Source organism: Camelus bactrianus, chromosome X (assembly GCF_048773025.1).
Source record: "Camelus bactrianus isolate YW-2024 breed Bactrian camel chromosome X, ASM4877302v1, whole genome shotgun sequence".
Taxonomy (NCBI): Eukaryota; Metazoa; Chordata; class Mammalia; order Artiodactyla; family Camelidae; genus Camelus; species Camelus bactrianus.
This window is the reverse complement of record NC_133575.1, coordinates 9,259,841-9,281,585: the sequence shown is the minus strand read 5'-3', so window position 1 is coordinate 9,281,585 and position 21,745 is coordinate 9,259,841. Positions and strand designations below refer to the sequence as shown.

At 42.9% G+C, this 21,745-nt stretch overlaps 1 protein-coding gene across 4 annotated transcripts in view; it reads right to left on the bottom strand.

The window, feature by feature from the left end:
- Nucleotides 1–2,588: 2,588 nt before the first annotated feature.
- PRPS2 (phosphoribosyl pyrophosphate synthetase 2) overlaps nt 2,589–21,745 on the bottom strand; it is a 30,479-nt gene continuing 11,322 nt past the window's right edge. The window contains exons 3-8 of one of the 4 annotated variants that reach the window (XM_074359551.1): nt 19,595–19,693; nt 18,773–18,897; nt 12,708–12,881; nt 11,713–11,872; nt 9,868–10,008; nt 2,589–3,699 (exon numbers count right to left, since the gene is read on the bottom strand). In XM_074359551.1, coding sequence (XP_074215652.1) covers nt 9,916–10,008; nt 11,713–11,872; nt 12,708–12,881; nt 18,773–18,897; nt 19,595–19,693 — 651 coding nt within the window. In that variant the 3' untranslated portion in view covers nt 2,589–3,699; nt 9,868–9,915. Of the gene's footprint in view, nt 3,700–7,432; nt 10,009–11,712; nt 11,873–12,707; nt 12,882–18,772; nt 18,898–19,594; nt 19,694–21,745 lie in introns of those variants that run through there. The other 3 variants (XM_074359552.1, XM_074359550.1, XM_074359549.1) reach the window with 3 other exon arrangements.

Here is a 21,745-nt window from a genome sequence, read left to right as displayed (position 1 = left end):
TGGGTTATTTCATATCTTTGGTATTACAAGCAGTGGTGCAAAGACTAACCTTGAACCTTCTGCAGAAGAGTTAGTTGTGGCCCCGGTGAGCTACCCCCATCTGAGTGACACTGGGGACCCAGGCCCCCGCAGGTTAGTTAGCTGAAGAGAAATTATTGGATAAAAAGGATGGAGTTCTTCTATTTATCTTGTGAGAACAGAACTCTCATTGGCTGGGAGACCTCATACTTGGTTTTCTAAGCCTCCTTGCCTTTCTTTTTGCCTTTTTGATGGAAATCAAGAAGATCAAAATGGCTCTTGATGGGTAGTTAAGATTTAGTGTAGGGTTGCTAAATTTAGTGAATTAGGACATGCTGATACTAAAAAATTGTTGTTTGTCTGACGTTCAAATTTAATTAGGTCTCCTGTATTTTATCCGGCAGTGCTAGTTTAGTGACATATTTTAATCTAGAGACTTAAACTCAGTTGAAGGACTCCTAGGATTAAGTTTCTGAATTTGAAAGGAAGGCCAGACTTGAGCGGCATCCACAGTGGTAGGTGAACGAATAAACAGCTGGGGACAGAAGCCCCAGGTTTGAGTCCCAGCTCTGCCATTTGGCTCTGACATAGACATCAAAGTAGCTGAGTGGAAACTCAGCATTATACATACTCACCTAAAGCTGATGGGAACCTCAATGAATCCCTTAAACAAAGTGCCCTAGTCCACTGAAGTATAACATCTTAGTGTTTCTCTATTTGAGTGAGCATGTGAATGACAGGTAGACCCCACTGCTTCCCCAATTTCCGTCGGTTGTTTCCACTCTTAGATTCTGAAAGTCACGGTCGGCTTGATGAAAAGGAGTGAAGGCTTTAAGGACAAGCATCATAGTATTTTTGGAACAAGTCTGAAGTTTCAATCCTTTCAGTTAGATACAACCATGAACGTTTTTCAAATATTTCTCTTTACTAGAATTTTGCAGAGATCGTGAGCCTGCTCTTTGTAAATGACACGTGGAAATGGAACACAGCCTCCATGGTTCCTTTGTATAGAATATATTTTTAGCATTGTAAAACCCAAGTGTCATAATTAACCTTGTCTTTTTCTTCTCATCCCCTCCTTCTTCAAACTGAACTGTGGAGCACTTCTCTGCTTAGTCTTGTAAGTTTCATTTTACCTTGAAATGAAAGTGTTCTGAAAAAAGCCCTTGACAGGATATGCAAATTCATATAACAAAAACCTCCTTTCGTGTTGCGGGCTAGCCCCACGTAAATATTAGAGTTCACAAGATGATTCCAAAGGGTCAGGTGCTTTGGGAAAAAAAGCGCCAATGCAAATAATGGAGCAGATGACTTGGTTAAAAAGAGGAAAGGCTATTTATGGATGCAATGGTCCCTAAGCAGTTCTGCCTGCTGCCTTGGAAAATCAGAAGCAGTTTTGCCAGGTGGGCATCTCAGATAATCCCTCTCGCCATCTGGTTTTCAAAGACCCATAAGTGGATTCATCAGTAACGAGGTACAGTGGCAAGAACACTTGCTTGGGATGTGAGAGACCTGGCTTACTAACAAAAATGTGAACTCACACCTGCACATTCCTTCTTGTTTATTATTCCATTGCGTTAGAAGCGCCATTACTCACCAAGCTTAAGAATAAAACACCTCCGGGGGTAGGGTATCGGTTAGTGGTAAAGCACATGCTTAGCATGCACAAGGTCCTGGGTTCTATCCCCAGTACCTCCATTAAAAATGATCAACAAACAAACAAACCTAATTATCTCCTCTGCCAAAAACAAGCAAAACAAAAAAGCAAAAACAAAAACAAAAAGAATAAAACACCTCTGAGGTAGCAATTGTTAAAATCTGATTTACCCACGAGGAAGCTGACAGTCAAAGAAGTCATCTATATCTCAGTAACATGCAAAACTGGGGTACAGTTCATGTCTTTCTGAAAGTCATCTAATCAGCCAGGACTTCAGCAATTTCACCAGCTAATAATAAAAAATTCTTTTTGAGTTTATGGTTCTAAAGATTTATTTTCCATATTTGATGTAACTACTCATATTAGAAGCTGTCATGTTTCAGTGATCGACTGCTGTGTAACAAAGCACTCCAAAACATGGTGGCTTAAAACAGCAACCGTTTTCTTTGTTCACTCTTCTATGGGTTGGCTGGGGCTCTGCTGGGCTGTTCTTCCGTTTGTCTCCTTTGGGGTCTCCCATGAGGTTGCAGTCAGATGGCTTTGTTCACATGCCCGGTGCCCTAGTGTGGGATGGTTGGGGGTGGGTGTGACCTCTTGCTCTTTTTCTTTCCATGTGGCTCCCTGTGCTTCTTTTCATGGTGATGAGATCCTAAAAGTGAGCACTTCAATACAGATAAGCCCCGGTGCACAAGCACTACTAAGCCTTGTTTGCATCATTCTTGCTAATGTCCTATGTACTGGCCAAGCCTACAGTCAACAAGGGGAGGCAATCTGCAAGAGCATGAGTATCGGGAGCCATGGTTCATTGGGAAGCACCGCAGCGCTGGCCTACCGCGTGTGACAGATACAAGAGAAAGCTAAAGGGATGCATATTTAAGCCAAAATCTATTGTTTCAGACTCTTTGAAGGATACTGGATTTAAAGCATTTTACTTTAGAATACTATGCAGCTCTTAACAGTTACATATTAGAATACTGAATGACATGGAAAAAGATAATATGCTAAGTATAAACAAAAAATGTTTTAAAACAAATACCTCTTTGGTTATATGCTATATGTTTAGCCACTGTTATTGCCAAGGCATTATTAACAAGTTTTTTTTTCATTTATTGTTCTTGTATTTACCAAAATCTCTTTCATGTATACCTATTACTTTATAACCAGTAATAAAGTGTTTTTATTTTGGGAGAAAAGAGATAAAAGTATAGTAATAGGTGATAGATTAACAAGGTTTGGGTATATCTATGTAATATTTATCTTACTATGTGACTTTGTACATCTTATAAAGTAAAACATTTGCAGTCAATAAAATGAAGTTCTTACAAAAATGCAAATAAAACAACAGCCCAGTATCTTTAAATTATTAGATTGAAAAAAACAGAAAAGATTCCAATTCGGTGTTAGCAAGGATTTAGGGACTCTGGATGGGACTACAGATTGATACACCCTTTCTGGTGAGCAATTGAAATACATCAGAATTTAAAACAGGGATTGCTTTGGTGGAGGAATTCCACTTGTAGGGATTCTAACTAAGGAGAAAATGCTTTTAAATTCTCCAAAAAGAATTTTTTTTTTTTTTTTTTGCAGAAGCTGGCTTGTACTGATTTGTGGAATTAATGTAATTGACTCCAATTGACAGACAAGCTTGAGACCAACAGGCATAGAAGCTCTCTTGATTGACCTATATTTAAAATCTAAGAAGACTAAAAATAGACCTACCATATGATCCAGCAGTCTCACTTCTGGGCATATATCCAGAAGGAACTCTAATTCAAAAAGATACATGCAACCCAATGATCACAGCAGCACTATATACAATAGCCAAGACGTGGAAACAACCTAAATGTCCATAAACAGATGACTGGACAAAGAAGCTGTGGTATATTTATACAATGGAATACTACTCAGCCATAAAAAGAATAAAATAGTGCCATTTGCAGCAACATGGACGGATCTAGAGATCGTCATCTTAAGTGAAGCCAGGAAGAGAAAGAAAAATACCATATATCACTCATATGTGGAATCTAAAAAAAGAAAAAAGAAAAGAAAAGGACACTATGAACTCACCTACAAAACAGAAACAGACTTGCAGACACAGTAAGCAATCTTATGGTTACCGGAGAAAGGGGGTGGGAAGGGATAAATCTGGGAGTTTTGAGATTTGCAAATGTTAGCTACTTTATATAAAAATAGATTTTTTAAAGTTTCCTGTATATAGCACAGGGAACTACATTCAGTATCTTGTAATGACCTTTAATGAAGAATATGAAAATGAATATATGTATGTATATGCATGACTGGGACATTGTGCCTCACACCAGAAATTGACACATTGTAACTGACCATACTTCAATAAAATTTTTTTAAAAAGTAATCCTACCATCCAAAAATGTATTTAAAAAATATAAATATAAATATATATTATATATAATGAAATAGATAAATATAAAAATATTTCAAAATCTAATCCATTCTCCGTTCCTTTTGTAAAAGAAAAATGTTAACTCACCTCCAAGACTTATTTAACATCTCAAGTCAGTAGGCTACTTGTACATATACTCTTTATCTACCAGTTGAGTTTTCAAGATTCAGTTCTATTTGTTTCTAAACCTTTTTATGCCATGTATGTTTTTAATTAAATATAAGCTCAATGAAATATGAGTATAAGCAGAGACAGAGCTGAATGCTTTGGAAAGGCAGCCAAAGTAAGCTGCTTAAAAAAGAATAAGGCTATTGCAATGGTTAATTTTATGTGTCAACTTGGCTAGGCTGCGGTGCTCAGTTGTTTGGTCAAACACTAGTCCAGATGTTTCTGTGAAGGTACTTTGCAGATGTGACTGATCTTTACAATCAGCTGACTGAGATTGCCCAGAGGAGAAGGAATTCTGTCTTAAGACTGTAACATAAAAATCCTGTCTGAGTTCCCAGCCGGCCACCTGCCCTACAGATTTGATTTGTAAGCCCCTACAGTCATGTGAGCCAACTCCTTACAGTAAATTCATATCTATATATATGGATTTAGACTCTCTTATTGGTTCTGTCTCTCTGAAGAATTCTAATAACTTATCAAGTTAGATGTGGGTGAGATAAATAAAATGGGGAAAATACCCGGAAAGATTCTGTACTGAGATTGTTAGGCATTACATTTCTAAATTCTCACTCCAGTTAAAAAAAAAAAAGACAAATAATAGCTAATGTATTCCAGGTGGAGTTTGTGGAAGACAGGTAATCATGGACCCATACTCAAGGGGTCTTAGCCCTACCTGAAAACAATTGGTGAATATACTCATCAGGTACCGTGAAAGTACAAGCTATTACCCGACTTGCCAGCTAACAAGTTAATCTGCCACAGGTTCCTGGATGCTGACAGAACATGAAGCTCCTGGGTCAGAGACAAAGGACTTTAGTATTCATGGCACAGCAAGCACTGGGTCCCTTTGTCCCCCGAGCGCCACAGAGGGGCTGGGGTGGATGCTCCGCATGGAGCAGGTTTGCATCACAGCTGAGGAACCCCGAGTTTAGGGAACCCAAACATTTGTAATGGGCTGCAAGCAAACCTGGCAGAACTCTTCCCAGAGAGAAGCACTGTCTTTTTGAGACTGGGTGCTGGGAATCCAGAACCATCCGTCTTAGAAGAGAGAGAACTAGAGTTTCCAAGCATCCCAGGGTGCCCAGGACTGCGGGCTTTCCTGGGATGCAGGACTTCCAGGGCTAACATTGCAAAAGTCCCCTGCAAGCCCAAACAAGCCATTCACCTGAATGGGGAAGTAACCATCTTTGCCTCATTTAGAACCATAAACTTCAGTTAGTAGAAATATTCCAACTCAATCTAGAATAGAGGTCATGCACTATTAAAAGTGCTGGGGACTTAAGCCATTAACTTTCCCCTCATTTTTGCAGAGATACTCAGAGTGGTGTAGACATTTCCCCCAGATCACACAGCTTGCTAGTAGCCTATCAAGAACCAGACTCTAGATCATCGCATTCCCAATTTAGGGCACTTTTTGCTGCAATAAATACATTTTTTGCTTTCCCATTCTCTTTTTATTGCTCTTGTAGAATGAGTTCAGCTGGGTTTTCTTTTGACCACAGGACTCGGCTGTTAGAACAGTGAATACAGCTCTTTATATGAGACACTGCTTTTGGGTTTTTTATGTTGGGATGGTGAATAGAATCAGGTTGCTGTAAATGTCAAGTGATCGGCATCTCCAATACGACATGGCATCCCCTCCTCTCATTTCTACACGCCAGCGAAATATCTTCAACACACAACCACTTGTCATCATCAAATGCTACCCTTGACAGAAATGTCACATGCCAGGACAACGTACCCTTGGATGAAAAGGGACTCTGACAAGCTCACAGGCACATGGATTAACATCCAGGATGTGCATGAAAATCTTGCTACTTCATACCTCCTTAGATTCTTTCAAAGGGAAGATTGAAGATGCTTGTTCTAAAAGGTGAAGTTAATGCACGAAACTTTACAGATATCACCTCATTTAATCATCACATCCTATGAGAGAGGAACTATTACCTTGTTTCAGATACAAGGAAACAAGCACAGAAGAGGTAAGCAACTAGTACGTGGTGGAGTCTGTTTCTGAGCATCATGCTCCTTCAAAGAGAAAATAAGAGCTCAGAGATGACAGTAAGCAAGCCAATCCATAATGTGGACCCGGAAAGCAAGGGGAAAAGGTGGAGGGCTCTGTGCCTGGGGTGCAGGGAGATCAACCAATAAGGTGAAGATTCACAGTGAAAAGGAGCAATTCTGTCAATTTCTCCATGCAACATACATGGATATGGTAGTACGTTTCAGCCCAACTTCCATCTTCATTGAATATCCTTGCTCAAACATAACACGCACCGAACACCCTATGTTGTCCTGCTTCAGTTCATGCTGGAATAGTCATCCGGTTCTAGAAGGTTCTGCCATGAAGTGCTATCTGTAATGACAGCCACTTCTCAAAGCCCTTTCTCATCTCCCCAGCCTCCTTCGATCTTCTGAACCCCTTAGTATTTCATCTTTCCCTCTGACGCTTAGCCTGTCCACCCTGGGGCTCAGCCAGTGGGTTCGATAGGACCTGCTATATGAAGTGAAACACTTCTGGACATACGTGACGCCATTAATTACGTCTAACTATAAAGCTGGTGAAGTGTGTTTTTTGTGTTTCCATCTCTCCATTTTCTTTCTCCCTTCTAGTACATTCTACCATGTTCCACATTAAGCTGTGATCTTCTCCAGCAGACTTGGTTTTAGTTCTTTATATTTCACTGGGATTTTTAAGACAAGATGCTGCCACTCTCAGCATTATCCACGCTTTGAAGCTGAGCTTTATTGGAAGAACCATAATTAGAAATTTACTTTGTCCCCATGAGAGTAACTTAAAGCATCACCAAACAGGTAGTTGTTTTATGGGAGCAGGAAACTCTTCTTGGTGCTTCTGAAATCAAAGCACATGAGAAACTTCTGTGGGGCCTAAGTCTGGTCAGCTCCCACCTATGGACACTGAACACTCCTTTTCTGATGTGTGAACGTATGGTACAATCTTCAGTTTTACATGAAAACATCTAGAATTTTTATGTGGCACAGCTATTGTGCTTTGAGGCAAGGAGAAATACCTTCAAAATGGAGAAGAGCTGATTTCAATTAACTTCTGGCTTTTCTGCAATTTTATATGCTGGGCTATAACCGTGAAATAGCAAACATGTCGAGGACCCCATCAAAACACATCATTCCAGACTGATGCTACACACTATGGAAGAAAGAAGGAGCAGGATTTTATTGAAATGTGTTAGTAGTGTTGGAAGAGCTTCAAATCCTATATTCTAAACGGATGCAAGCACCACCAAGGACATACTTCCTGAATCTAGTCGGCATATTTACCAAAGGAGAATTGTAATATGAGTCTCTTGAAGTTGACGAATGTAATTTAAGTTGGAAGCTGGGCAACTTTGGTATATTCATATTTCTGGCTCCCGTTTTTGGCTGGATGTCCACAGAGTCGACCACCATTCAGCAGAGTCAGACAGGACCAAGATATTTGGTGGTTTCATGTAAATGTCTCCACACAAGCAGCAAGGGATGCCTGAGTTCTGGGATTAAGCCACTCTCCAGGCCGTCTTCACCATCTTTGTTGAACTGAACCATCCAATAGTTAAGGTCTACAACGCCACTGCGTAGGGCTAAGTCTAGTCTAGTTAGTTGATAAATGTACCAGAAGTACTTTAAAATACAAAAGTGGAGCTAAATAACCATAGACACAATCAGTTCTTTGAACAGAGATGACAATAGCGATTTTTATGTCTATCAGAAGAGCAGTATTTTAAAACTAGCTCTGTATGTTAGACTCTAAATCTTAGATAAAATGATTACCTTCCAATCAGCTGGTTTTAGTCACTGTCAACGTGTCTACACTTGGAGGCCAAGCCATCTACCTGTGCGTATTCATAACTACATTTTCATTTCTCTATGCATAGAAATGTCGAGAAATACAGATATCACTCATTTGTCAAAATAAAAATTATATACACCCAAATAGGCTCTTTACATATCTCAAATCAACTCTTTCCAGATATAATCAGTCTGTATTGCATAGTTGACCTTACCAGGCTACACTCTCATTTTTTTCTCAAAAGCCATGTTAAGATACAGCAAAATGCTAGTTTCTGCAATGACCAGAACGCTACTTTTCAACTTCGACTCAGCCTCTGCTGTAGTTAAGTCTGAAACCTTAAAGACTGCTATTCAAGTCTGTTAATGACTTAAATAGATTTCATTTTTTCCACCCACAGAATTTAGATCAGAGAATTCATTCTCTTCAAGTTTGGAGATCCGGCAGAAGAGAGAGATTCGTATTTATCAGTCCTGGGCTTTGTCTGTGCAGGCACATTTTCTTCTTTGGGGGCTGAAGCACTCGGCTACCAATGGGCACACAGGAAAATTCAGATTCGATGCTTGCCGCCCGCCACAAAGGACGGGGGCATCTCACTCAGGAGTTGTTCAAGGCCATCTGTGGATAACAAATTGTAGATAACAACCCTCCCTCCACATCACTGCTGGGCCGCCACTGGGCCAGTAACTTAACGGAGCAACAAGTGTCTACATTTTTCATGTAACAGCTTCAGTTAAAACAATCAGTTGCACAGGAGACTTGCTGCTTCTGATTACAAAAGGTAAAAGAACATGAGATCAACACTAAAGGAAATAATGTTTAAACATGTATTTGGGGGCACTCACAAAAATCCCCCCCTTTTTTAAGTTGAATGCCAAATAGTGATCAGACTAGTAAATCTGAAGGGACTTAGGAAAGAGGTCTTTGGGTGGAAAGCCACCATGCGAACCTATTGGAAAAAAAGGCAAAGTAAAAGCTAGAGCTAAAAACAGGACGTGGAAAAAAACCCAAGACAGCAGGACATGAGGTGTATCTGGGATGGACAGACAAGAGCATGAACGTGACAGCGAGCTTGGAGACTGTCTCTAAACAGTTTCCCAATCAGATCTACTGCTGAACGAGACTCTGGAATTTTAGAACACAGTAGTTCAGGTACATGATCGTTACGTTTCTCAGAAGCAGCAATAAAAAGAAACACAGAACTACATTGCCTCTGATATGTCTAATGTTTACCAAAAGGAAATGTGCCAGTGGCCATCTTAGGCAACATAAAATTTGGTCCAAATTAAGCATAATAACCAAAATGGTTTATTTGAAACCTGATTACTAAAAAAAAAAATTTCAAAATTCAGAGTATTAAAAATTTTCTAAGGTTCACGCAGAAGTAAAAAGCTAATTCTCTACAGGGGTTTACCCCAATGTCCATAGGCATTATTAGTTTCTATTTACACAGAGGTTTTAATGTGAAGTGACCTTTGGCAACCCTGAAATCTATAAATTAAGAACTTCCACGATGGAATTATATACTTGAAAGTTGTGGCCTCAAAGTACTGGCGGAACAAAAAAAAAAAAAAAAAAAGGTCACCCATCAAAACAAGTCAAGATGACAAAAATATTTCTCATTTAAGACTGTGCACTTAAAGATCCAATAACCACCGCCCTCTCCACCAAACAGGAAATAAATGGCCATGAGCTTTAGAAGGGGAAACAGCGGATCGTGGATTATTCAGAGATCTGAGGCTTTTGCATGAATATAACGGCGCAGTCCTAAAGCTAAAAAAAATCAGACAAACGCACGCATGTCAGAAGCCAGAGCAGGCTCACTCCACACCTCACATCCTGGATTTAGAGGGGGACGTGGCTGAACAGGTAAGACACAGATTCACCATTGTGGGTTCTTCGGATCGCCTCGGCCAAGATCATCGAAATGTCAATAACCTAAATGCCAAGGAAAAGACAGAAAAGGGGAGAGGAAAGTGCGACATCTTAGTCATGTTTAATCAGAAACTTCCAAACCAGAAAGCCGCGAAATGATTTCTCCAGCACATGAGATACACTATCAAACCCCCAACACCCGTTTCTTCTGAGAGGACAGACAGTTTTGGGTCTATCTTCAAATCACAAGCCTGTACGGCATCCTGGAAGTGAGATTTTCCCACGCAGATGCTTCAGAGGCTTTTCAGGGCCGTGGACAACCAGAGAGATCCTTTCCTTGGGGCGTTTGTTGTTTTGAAATTAATTTTACTCAGTCATTATGTGTGAGGTTTTTCTCTCTCTCAGCTACTGCAAACGCAGGGACTGTGCTGTTTAAAAGCACAGCTGTGATCACCTCACTCTGGGGTCAGCATGAGACCAGCCAGAGGTGGTACATAAATGGATGGGCACGGCTGTGTTCCAATAAAACTTTATTTACAAAAACAGCTGGTGGGCTGGACTGGGCCTGTGGGCCTTAAATTGGCTGACTCTCAACTACTGCTCGTCAGACATGAAAATCTAAGGCACGGCTACTGTGACCGTTCTTGAACGTGTCTTATCTCCTGGTGCCAAATGAACTGTGCTGTTCTCGGATGGATGAGAAACTGATCTTCACGCTCTAATGATGGGGATGGAGGCTTCTGGTGATGAGAGGACTAGCCACGCTTCACCAAGACAGAAAGGCAAAATGGGGATGCAAACCCCTTCAACTTATTTCAGGCCAGTTGGTCTCAAGTGATCATCAACTCCCCGGGGTCCTCCCAAGTCAGGAGGGGCAGGAGGGATAAAGCTTGGAGATCCTCGGCACAGCCCAGCTACTCCTTTGTTTTCCTCCCTCATTTTTAAAAATGGCAGCAAATTTTATAACATAAAAGTTGTCATTTTATCCATTTTTAAATATACAACTCAGTGGCATTGATTACACTCCCAAGGTCGTGTAAGCGTCACTGCTGTCCATTTCCAACACTTCTTCGTCACCCCGAACAGAAACTCTGCTCCCATTAAACATGAACTTCCCGCTCCCAGGCTCCTGGCAACCACTATCCTGCTTTCCCTTCCTATGATTTTGATTACTCTAGGGCTCCCAGATATGTGGAACCCAGTTAAAATATCATATATTTGTCCTTTTGTGATGGGGTTCTTTCACTCAGCCTACTACTTTCAAGGTTCACTCATGTTGTTGCGCGTATCAGAAGTTCCTTCCTTTTAAGGCTGAGGAATATTCCATTGTATGAGGAGACCACACTTTGGTTATCCATTCAGCTGTTGGGGAACACTGGGTCATTTCCACCTTTTGGTTACTATGAAGAGGGCCACTAGGAACATTCATGTACAAAGTTTTGTTTGAATATCCATTTTCAGATTTGGGCGTATAACCGTAGAGCTAACCTCGTGGGTCATATAGCGATTCTGTTTAACTTGAGCACGACCTGTTTCTTACCATTTGTCTATTGTGGTTTTATTCACTTACTATTTCTAACTTTGACCCCTGGCGGCCCCAGCCTTTCCCAGAGATCTAACGTGTATCATACCCTCCCTTTATGGGAAGCTGTAACCTCTGGCAACATCTGCCTTAGCGAGCAGTCACACACACAAGACGTGATGCTGTTTCTCAGGATCTGAGGCGTGTGCCTCACTGCCCAGCTCTGCCAGCAATATAACCAGTACCTGAATCTTGGAGCAGTGTCTCATTTTGTCCTCTTGCGGAATAGTGTTTGTGACAACAACTGCCTCGAAGGCAGCATTATTTATTCTGGAAATAGCTGGCCCAGAGAAGATCCCATGGGTAAGGATAGCATAAACTTTGGTGGCTCCAGCTGAGAGTAGCCTGTAAAAGAGAAGACAAAAAAATTAAGCGCACACGGATATTCTTGAGACATCTCCCTTAGTGTGAATTTAAAAACAATAGTGTATGCCATAAAGGAAGATACGAAACCAATTTCGTTCACATTTATCAGCCTACAACAGGATCTTTTAAGGTATGAGCTGGCCAAACACTTTGTACTCCTTAAATCAGTGATTCTCAACCTTGGCGTTGGGCCCGGATAATTCTCTGCTGTGTAGCACATCCCTGGCCTCTAGAGTACCACCCCTCTCCTCAGTCGTGACAACCAAAAATGTCCCCAGACATTGTCAACTGTCTCCCAGGGAACAAAACTGCCCTTGGTTGAGAGCCACTGGTTTAAACCAATGAAGCCAACATATCAACACGTTGACATCCAATCAATAGAGAAGGTTGAGCTATTTTATACTCTTTGTTCTGTCTTGGAAACCTGCTCCTGGTGCACCCCACGTCAGACAGGCCACAGGACAAGGGTTCCACAGCCACACACGGCTGGGCCCCAGAAGCTGAGGAGGCAGAAGGAAGCAAGGGCCTGAAGAGACTTTTCCTTTTGTGCTCAGTTTTAGAAGCACCTCCGCTGACCTTTTTTAACACTGGAAGTTCAACCTTGAAAATAAAAACCAAGCCATCAAGGAGCATGGCTTTTTCCTACCAATGCAAAACAAATGGGCCTAGAATTGACTTTGGTCTGAAAAACTACTGCTAAGCCATCAGTAATAATTAGGAAAAGTGAGGTCGGTTTTCAAAAGCTAACATTTTCTCCTTTCTTAGCGAGATGCCCTAACACTCCCCACTAAACCATCCCAAACCGCCCTCGTACTTGTCCGCGGCATGGCAGATGGTGCCACACGTGTCGGCCATGTCATCCACGAGGATAGCCACACGGTCCTTCACGTCGCCCACAAGAACCATCCGGTCCACTTCATTCGCCTTCTTCCTCTCCTTGTGAATCAAGGCAAACTCCACATTCAACCTGTCCGCAATTGACGTGACCCTGCGCGGAAACACAGGCGGATACGTCGAATACTGTCAATACAAAGGCACCGTGTTCTTCCCAGCTGTGTTTTAGGACTGCCGTAACCAGCCACACTTGGGATGATGCAAGAATCAGGCCTCACCTGCAAAGCCAGGCCTCGTCTGGGATACGCATTAAGCAACCCATGGGGAGACACGTGCCAGGGACGTGGCCTTGCACTTGCGGCGGCCGGTGAAGGTGGTCGGGGAGCCTTGACTACAGGCTAAAACTCCCGGCTAAGGAGCTGACACTCAGTGGGTTAGCGTTCGTGGGTACCTTTTAGAGTCAGGAGCACAACTTCAAGCAAGTGATTTAGAAACTACCGTCTGCTCAGCCTGGGGAGCAGCCGGTGGGGACAAGGTCTAGGTAGCGCATCCACGCAATCCGTAGGCACGTGACAACGGGGTTGGATGTACTCGAGGCCTCCAGAGGCTGTGAATCACAGTCCGACCCCTGCCCATCTACAGCAAATACTCAAAGCTCATCAGCTCAGAAAGGCCTGCGCTGGCAACAGAAGGACAAGGAGGTAGGCCAGGCTTGCTGGTGAGCCCAGAGCATTCTGGAATTTTCCTGCGAAGAGTAGACTTCAATGATGAAACCAGCACAACATAGCACCATTGACGTGAAGATTTTCCTAGTTTACTTTCTAAAGTAACAGCCACGCATTATGCAATTCAGCTAAAATAATGTTTATTGAGGGACCGAAACATATACGCTCATACACCCCAATTTAGTACACACTGATCAGACGATACAGCCTCTGTATGCTCTTTAAGTCCTGGTCCCAATAACTGCGTCCTCCTCAGGTGGCGACCAGGAACAGCATTCCATGGGTGCCCTGATCAAGCAGAACGCCACCAAGTCTCTGAGAGAAACTCACTTTCTGGGGCCAAGGGGGCTGCATGAAGGCGAGTGTGTATTGCAAGCTACCCTTGCCTGCTTCTGAGAACATTCCACAACAAGTATTTTCTTTCAATTGTGGCAAAAGAATTGTGGTTAAAAAAGTATGAATATATATGTATGTACATATGTATAAACAGAATTTAAAAGCTGACAAAAATTTTGCCCTGTAATCACCTTAAAACATATACCACCATTTACATGCTAATTTTATAAAAAATTAAACCATTTAAACTTCAATGAAATAAAGCTAGTTTCTCAGAATGCAGGACAGGTTCTCCCAAGAAAAGACTTTCAAACACCTTACAGATGTACATATATATGAAATTTTGTGCTTGTTTATTTGTAAGGACTAGGGTGATCTTTGTGTGGCAGGGCCCTGGTCCACAGCCCCACATGGGGAAGCACCACCATTTGGGGTTGAAGTTCAAAGCCGCTCAAGGCCAAGCTAACCTGTGATCACACCTCCGCAGGCCATCCTGCTCTAAGCCTGCGAACAAACAGACCAGCAGGGGGCACCTGTGAGGGAAAGAAGCAGAGCGACGTGGTTGTGGGGGTGGGCACGGGCCATGAGTGGGAGTCCCAGCCACTTCAGGTATCCAATGGTAATGTCAGAAGCAGAAAATAAAGGAACAGATCCCTGCAAAAAGCCCCATGAGTTGCTAGAATATTCCTATTTCTCAACAGGCTACAACTCTTCCATGTTGGTAACTGAGACTTAATACCGATTCCTAACATACGATGTTGAGACTATGCGTCACATTGAAACCTTGGGCAGAAAAAGCTAGAACAAAAAATACATAGTTTTATTTTTGTTTCTTCTGGATAAATGATTACATTCTTTCCAAAAGTAAAATGAAAGACATCAAATCTGAATTACTTAGTTTCACCAACTTCCCAAACCACCTTTACATTACGTTGACTGCCTCAACAGTGGTGTTTCCTCCTAAAGTTTATTTTCTCTGCTTCTGAGACTATCCATGAGTGACCTCTTGTGGTGATATTAAGTTTTCTGGCGATATTAAATTTTACCTGGAAAGAATCAAGGCTACAAGCTTTTTCTTAAGGCAACAAGTTCAAATTTGTCAGCTACATACCTGTTTTCCTTGGTGAAATAGGACTTTTTACATCAAGCGAAGAAGCCACAGATAACATCAGCTGCATGTATCATGTGTTACCTGCGAGGCTGTTCAGTCCGTTGGGGAACAGCTTACTCCAGAATATGAGGATGACAGAAATCGACAGCAAAAAGTTGGTGGAACAGGAAAGCTGACAAAAAATCTGAAATGCACACCGCTAAAAAGCTTGCCTTTCCTGGTAGTCTGAGTGCAGCTGCTCTGAAGGGGATGTGAATAGAACAGCTTGTGGCTGCTGGCCATTTCCTCTGGCTAGTTGATTCTGCATTTTTTAAAGCAGGAGTTGGCAAGTGGATGGGGGTGCCGGGTATATAACAGAAGATGGTATTTTGAATCAGTGGGGGAAATGGGTTATTTCATAGTTTTGGAACCATTTGATAGCTGAGGGTAGGGGGAGAGTTGGATTCTTACTTCATTCTTTATTCCAAAACAAATTGCAGATGGAAGAAAAACTGGAACATTAAAAAGGAAAAAGGAAACCCTTAAAACATACGAAATCATGGAAGAACAAGACTGTTAAGTAAGGGTGAATCCTTCATAAACCCAGAAGCCATAATGTGAAAAAGAGCTATGTATCACTACATAAGAATGTTTTAAAAGTCCCACAGAAAACAAAAATACAAAAAGGAAAGAACTAAAAAACTAAAAAATTATCTGCAACACACACGAGAGGCAGAGATGAACTTCCTGACTGTGCAGAACTCTGAACATAGCAGAGGAAGAGGCCTCCAGCTGACAGAACAGGCAGAAGGTACGAACAAAAAAATACATGTGCTGGAAGAGGGCTCGACCTTATGCACAGCAACCGGAACTAACAGGAAGAGACCCCATGTACCACTTAGCTGATCAGAAAGCGAAAGAAGCCTGATAAATCAGCAGTGCGAGCAAGGCCGTGCACAGTCACTGGCATCCACACTTGGGAATGTCAACTGGCCCGAGTGTTTTTCAATTGAAGTGTAGCTGATTCACAATGTTGTGTTAGTTTCTGGTGTACAGCAAAGTGATTCAGTTATATATATATATATATATTCTTTTTCAGATTCTTTTCCATTATAGGTTATTAAAAGACACTGAATATAGTCCCCTGTGCTGTACAGTAGGACCTTGTTGTTGATCTCTTTTATATATAGTAGTGTGTATCTGTTAAACCCAATGGTCTACCTTCTTTGAGAGACCAAATCGTGCCCCTGTCTACCAAATCGAAACGGCTCATGCCCTTTGACTCACAAGCAGCAGTTCCAGGAACGTGTCCTACTTGCACATGGACACAGAACGTGAGAGTGGGTGCAGTGCTGCAGGCATGTATTTAAGAGCGCCAACCACAGCACCGACTAAAGAGGAACAGGAAACTGGTTAAAGGAACTGTGACATCCGCACACAAGGGACTATTACCCAGCTGTGAAAAACAAGAAAGCAGATCTACTGCACAGCTGTGGAATTGTTGCCAAGACGGAACACATTTTTTAAAAACTCAGTGAAGAAGTGTGTGTAGCATAGTCTCATCCGTGTGAAATTAAAAGGGAGATATGTGTGAGTAACAAAATTCTGACTGTGGAGAGAAGAGAGGCCTCTCAAGAAGGAAATAGGGAACATCACTCTGCCTGAAGTTTTGCTGAGAACATGTGTATCTTTTTAGACTATATATAAAATGCAGAGTTGGGATAGGAAAAGAAAAAGCCACACAAGTTTGCAGAACCTATCATTCTTTTGGCTTGTTAGCTATCAAAGTAAGTTTTTCTGGTTAGAAAAAGAAATAGGCTTGACACTCAAGTCATGTGCTGAATGATCCATCCACATGAAGCGCCCGGAGAGGCAGCTCCGTAGACAGAACAGAGATTAGTGGGGGCCAGGGGCTGGAGGGAGGGGGAGTAGGGAGTGACTGCTAGGGGGTACAAGTTTCCTTCTGGGGTGATGAAAATGTTCTAGAATTAGTGGTGAGAGATACCTCACTCTAAATACACAAAAACCACTGACCTGTGCCCTTTAAATGGATGAACCGGAGGGATGTGAATTCCACCTCAATAAAGCTGTTCTTAAAAATAAGTTACATCTTATGCTCATGCTCCTCTCAGCCCACATTTTCACCTCTAAGCTCCGAGCAGGCCAGTGGATTCGCCACGTTTGAATGCAGACCCCACCGTGCGACTTCAGTAAGCTTCCAAGTAAACTGCAAGCGCTTCTGGTGGAAATTCCTCCACATCCCCCTGCTGTGTGAAGCAGACAACACTCGGGGTGCCTGCACTGAGAGGTGTGCTTTTGAGTTCAACTCTAGGTCCCTAGCTTGGTCGCAGATGGATGACAGATGGGCGTCTGCACTGTGAAGATATCCCCAAGCTTAACGGTCACCACTCTCCCGTGACAGGTTTATTGCCGCACACCTAGGAGCTTCCTTGCTTCCTCACTGGACTGGTGGACAGAACTCTCTTTTCCCCTCTCCCTTCCTGACGGAGGCCCCTGCCTGGGCATTAAAACTCCATCCCACTCTTTTTCCCTCCCCAGAGAGCAGCTGTGCGGTCCTACAAGGTCACTCTGAGTCACCGAGGCTCAGCGTGCAGTAAAGCACGTTGCATCAAATCGGCATTCCATCTCCTCCCCGTTTTCAACCCTCTGATTGCTCCTGAATTCCCTGGGTCTCTGCAAAGCCTGGAGAAGGGCTGCTCAGTACTGTCCTCATGCGAGTCCATGTGCCTGCACGCGGATGCTTTTCATGCCATGTCAGTTTCTGTCCAACATCCTCATCTCATAGTCTAGTGATTGTTCCGTGAGCGCACGGCGTTGGCTGCCGTGTTATCTGCAGGCGCTGGCTCCCGGTGGGCTGCGCCCCCTCGGCTGTCTAACCTGGACTGTCAGGCAGGAGGAGGGGAGTGCTTACTGAACAGCTGGGCTTGCAGGATTCTCCCTCTGCGGTGGCTTTGCAGCCTGAGGCCAATTTTTACGTGAATTTTCCCAGCATCGGGACCCGCGCACCAGGGGGAGAGCGCATATCGCACCGCACATCTGCCCGTGGCACAGACCCTTGCTCTGAGCTCTCACGGGTGGCTCCCTTCCCCTCGCGCTCAAAGGCCCAGGGAAAGATGGGCTTTCCTCCTGGGCTGCAGGGGAGGGGTCTCCCTGTCATCTCCCTTCTCTCCAGAGGCCCCTGTGTGGGCATTAGCACCCAAGTCACCAGCCTCTTCCTGGACCTGACGCCCATCCCCCAGGCTGCCTCCAGCATGGCTGTGGCCTTCTTTATTTTTTGGCCACAGATATTTTTCTCCTTTCTTTCTTGCTGTTCTGAGGACACAGATTTTAAAATTCTGTTCTATTTTGACTTCCATTTCTAAGGGTTTGTTTGTAGCAAGAAGGACTAGCTTTGTCGATCGTGTTGTTAATTAAGAACCTTATTTCTCAAATGTGCTCATTGTTTTATAATCAGAAATAAAAACTTAAAAAAAAGAAGAAAAACAAGTAAAGAAAGGAGGGCATAGCTCAAGTGGTAGAGCGCATGCTTAGCACACATAAGGTCCTGGGTTCAATCCCTAGTACTCCTCTAAAAAAATAAATAAGTAAACCTAATTACCCCAAAATTAAAAAAAATTTAAAAAAAAAAAAACCTAAGTAAAATATATCCTTTGCTGAAAACACATATGTGGATGTATTTTCTCTCCTGAGCGATGACATGTTAACAAAGACGACGGCTCTCTGCTGTGGGGGTGAAGCCTGCTGGCTACTTACTTGCTCATTTGCAAAATCAACTGTTAAGTAAGTTAAGACGTGGTTCCTTATCTAACACAGACGAAAAGGAAAAAGCAGTCGGCGGACACAGACATCCGCAGCGTGCCGGCGGCGCGGTACCTCTTGGCTCCCCCTGCATCCGGGGAAACAATGATGCAGTTCCTCCACTCGGCGATGTTCTCCCGAATCCACTGCAGGACGGCCGGCTCTGCGTACAAGTTGTCCACGGGAATATCAAAGAACCCCTGAGGGGAGAAGTGAGTGTCACGTTATCGCCAAGTTTTTAAAAAGATCATCCCTTTCATGAAATAAAATTTAATTCTGTATTCAAAAGAAGCTCTTTTAACTGACTCCCTTTTCTTAATTCTAACAGAATTCAATCAAAAGATACATATGTTCCGGGAGTAAGTTTCAGTCCAGTCCAGTATCTTTGCGGACATGGTCTGTTATCTTACGATTGCCTACATCCTGGGGAACAGGAGGATGGCTTTGTAGGGCAGCAGGGGAGGAGAGGTTTGCTGTTTCTAAAGCACCTTATCAGAAGTCAAATACTTCACCATTCATTCTATCACAGAGTAGGCCCAGGATAATTTGGCCTGTTTTTACAAATGAAGGAACTTAAGTTATGAAGAGTTTAAAGAACCTACATTACGACTCTCCCATTCTAACTGTTTTCCAGAAATTGAGATGGAATTCTAGTTTCGTATCAGGAAGCCATTCCCACTCCTCCAGAAGTGACTGCAGGCAGGATGGTGGTTGGATTCAGATCTCAACATTAAATTATATTTCTGAGTTAAGAGGAAAATCTGAGAGAGTCACTATACACAAACTTAAAGGAATGTTACCTCCTTTGAAAATTACTTGACTTAACAGAGAGTTAGGATTTTACCACTTCCATTAAGCCCCCACCACAACCAAGGACAACAAAGAAAATGCCAGAACCTGGATCTGAGAGGCATGCAGGTCCATGGTGATGATGTGATCCGCCCCCGCGACCGAGAGCATATTGGCCACAAGTTTTGCAGAAATCGGAGCACGACTCTAGAATAGAAAGGCATGGATTTTCTAACAGGAAGAGAGATGGGAAGAGATGGAGACATTCAAATTCCTCCCACTAAGATTTACATGGGAAAGATGAATCACAGCTGCTGTATTACACGTGAAGAAAATCAACATTAATACCTAACAATTATTAAACACTTTGATAATTTAAAGAATTTAATTATTAATATAGCTACGTGTTATAATAGCAAAAGATCTTCATCCCATTTTATTCACCAAATATTTACTATTTACATCAATTCCTTTGAGATAACACGCTTGACATCAAAGAAGCAAGTAATTAAGCATACCTACCTGTAATATCACAATTTAGATCATTCAAATTGTGACAAGTGTGTAGCATAATAGGGACCGAGAGAGAAAGTGAGCGTGAGAGAGACACACAGACCAGCATGAGGGACGTCGCTTTGAAAGATGCTGGTTGGGAGAGGCCCCTCTGCGGAAGCTGCTTTCAAGGCCCTTGACAGCAGAGGCGGGGAGACTAACGTTCCAGAAAGAGCGGCACATGTGACATCACGGAGGCCGAGCGTCACATCCTGGGACTGAACAAAGCCTAGCGCAGCTGCAGGCAGTGGTCCAGGAGGGCGGGTGGGGGCACGCCCGAAGGGAGGAGGCGGGGGCACACCCTGCAGAGCACTGAAGGCTCAGGCCAAGGCCCGTGCTTACAGACACGCTTCCGCACTACCGCACTACCGCTGAATGCTGTTACAAATTCAACAAAAACCGGATAGAAGAAAGGACACCTTAAGGTGATGGATAATTTGCTATTTTGAGAAACAGACGCAGCCGGACAGTGTGCCCTCTCTGAAGTTACCTAACTTGTCCATTGCTTTCCCTTCCACACCGTAAATTATGGACAGTGACTGTCCACACCCAAACAATCCCAGGGACTTCGCAGACATGACCAGACGCAGGCAATGAGCTCAGCATTTTGCTGTAAATAGTATTTCAATCTACCACACACACACACACAAATGCAAGCTTAAGAGAAGGTTTCATGCAAACTTACACTATGTTGTATGTCAATTATATCTCAGTAAAGCTGAAAACAAAGATTTCATTCAAAACAGTAACAAATAAATGATCCCTGTTAAATACACACACACACACACACACACACAGAGTATGTTCATGTAAAAACACACACAGGAAGTAATTATATCACAATGGTAACAGATTATTTTTATTTTCTCTAATAACACCATTCTTTTCTTAAAAAGAAACCTATTACTTTAGAAAAATACACATATATATGCACACACACACACACACTTCCCCCCTCAACACAAAGAATGAGAGGCAACATCCCCAAGTGTTAACAGTAGATGTTCCTAGAAAGCTAGATTCTGGGGAAGGTTTCCTCAGTTTTTTGAATTGTTCAACCCTCTGAACTGACTACATATTATAACTCATGTTTTCATCGTGTAATTCCCTTGCTCTGTTCCACGCTGCTTTTGGCTTAGAAAGCCCTTGCCCCACGGTGGCTCTAGCTACTGAGAACTGGACTGCCTCCCCCTACCCCCAACATCGGCCACAAGGCAGGATCCTCCCCACATCGTGTACCGAGCCTGCGCTCTCCCTCTTTTGGAGAACGCTTGAAGCCTTGCCCTCCACAGCCACACACCCACCTTACCCTTACCCCGACCCCATCCCCACTGAGCCAGTGCGTTTCATCCTTCAACCTGGTTCCAATAACCCAACTTTAAAGCACCTCAAGAACTTCAGAGAGAAGTGATCTGTCCCTTCTAAAGGGACAGAGCATTTGGCCCCCACCATTAGGGACCACCTGATGCCACCTGCTGACAGAATGACACCAGAAGGTATTTTGTGTACGGTGTATAGTCGACAACTAGACCATGTATCCCTCAAGGGCAAAGAATTGGTTCTGGAGATTTCCCCATCACCTGCAGCACCCAGCTCTGTACTTTGCATGCGATAGTTCTTTGATAAATATTTAATAACAGAATCTCTAGAACACCAAGTTTCTGAGGCTCAGTCATTAACCTCACTGATGGTGAGAATTACTTAGTC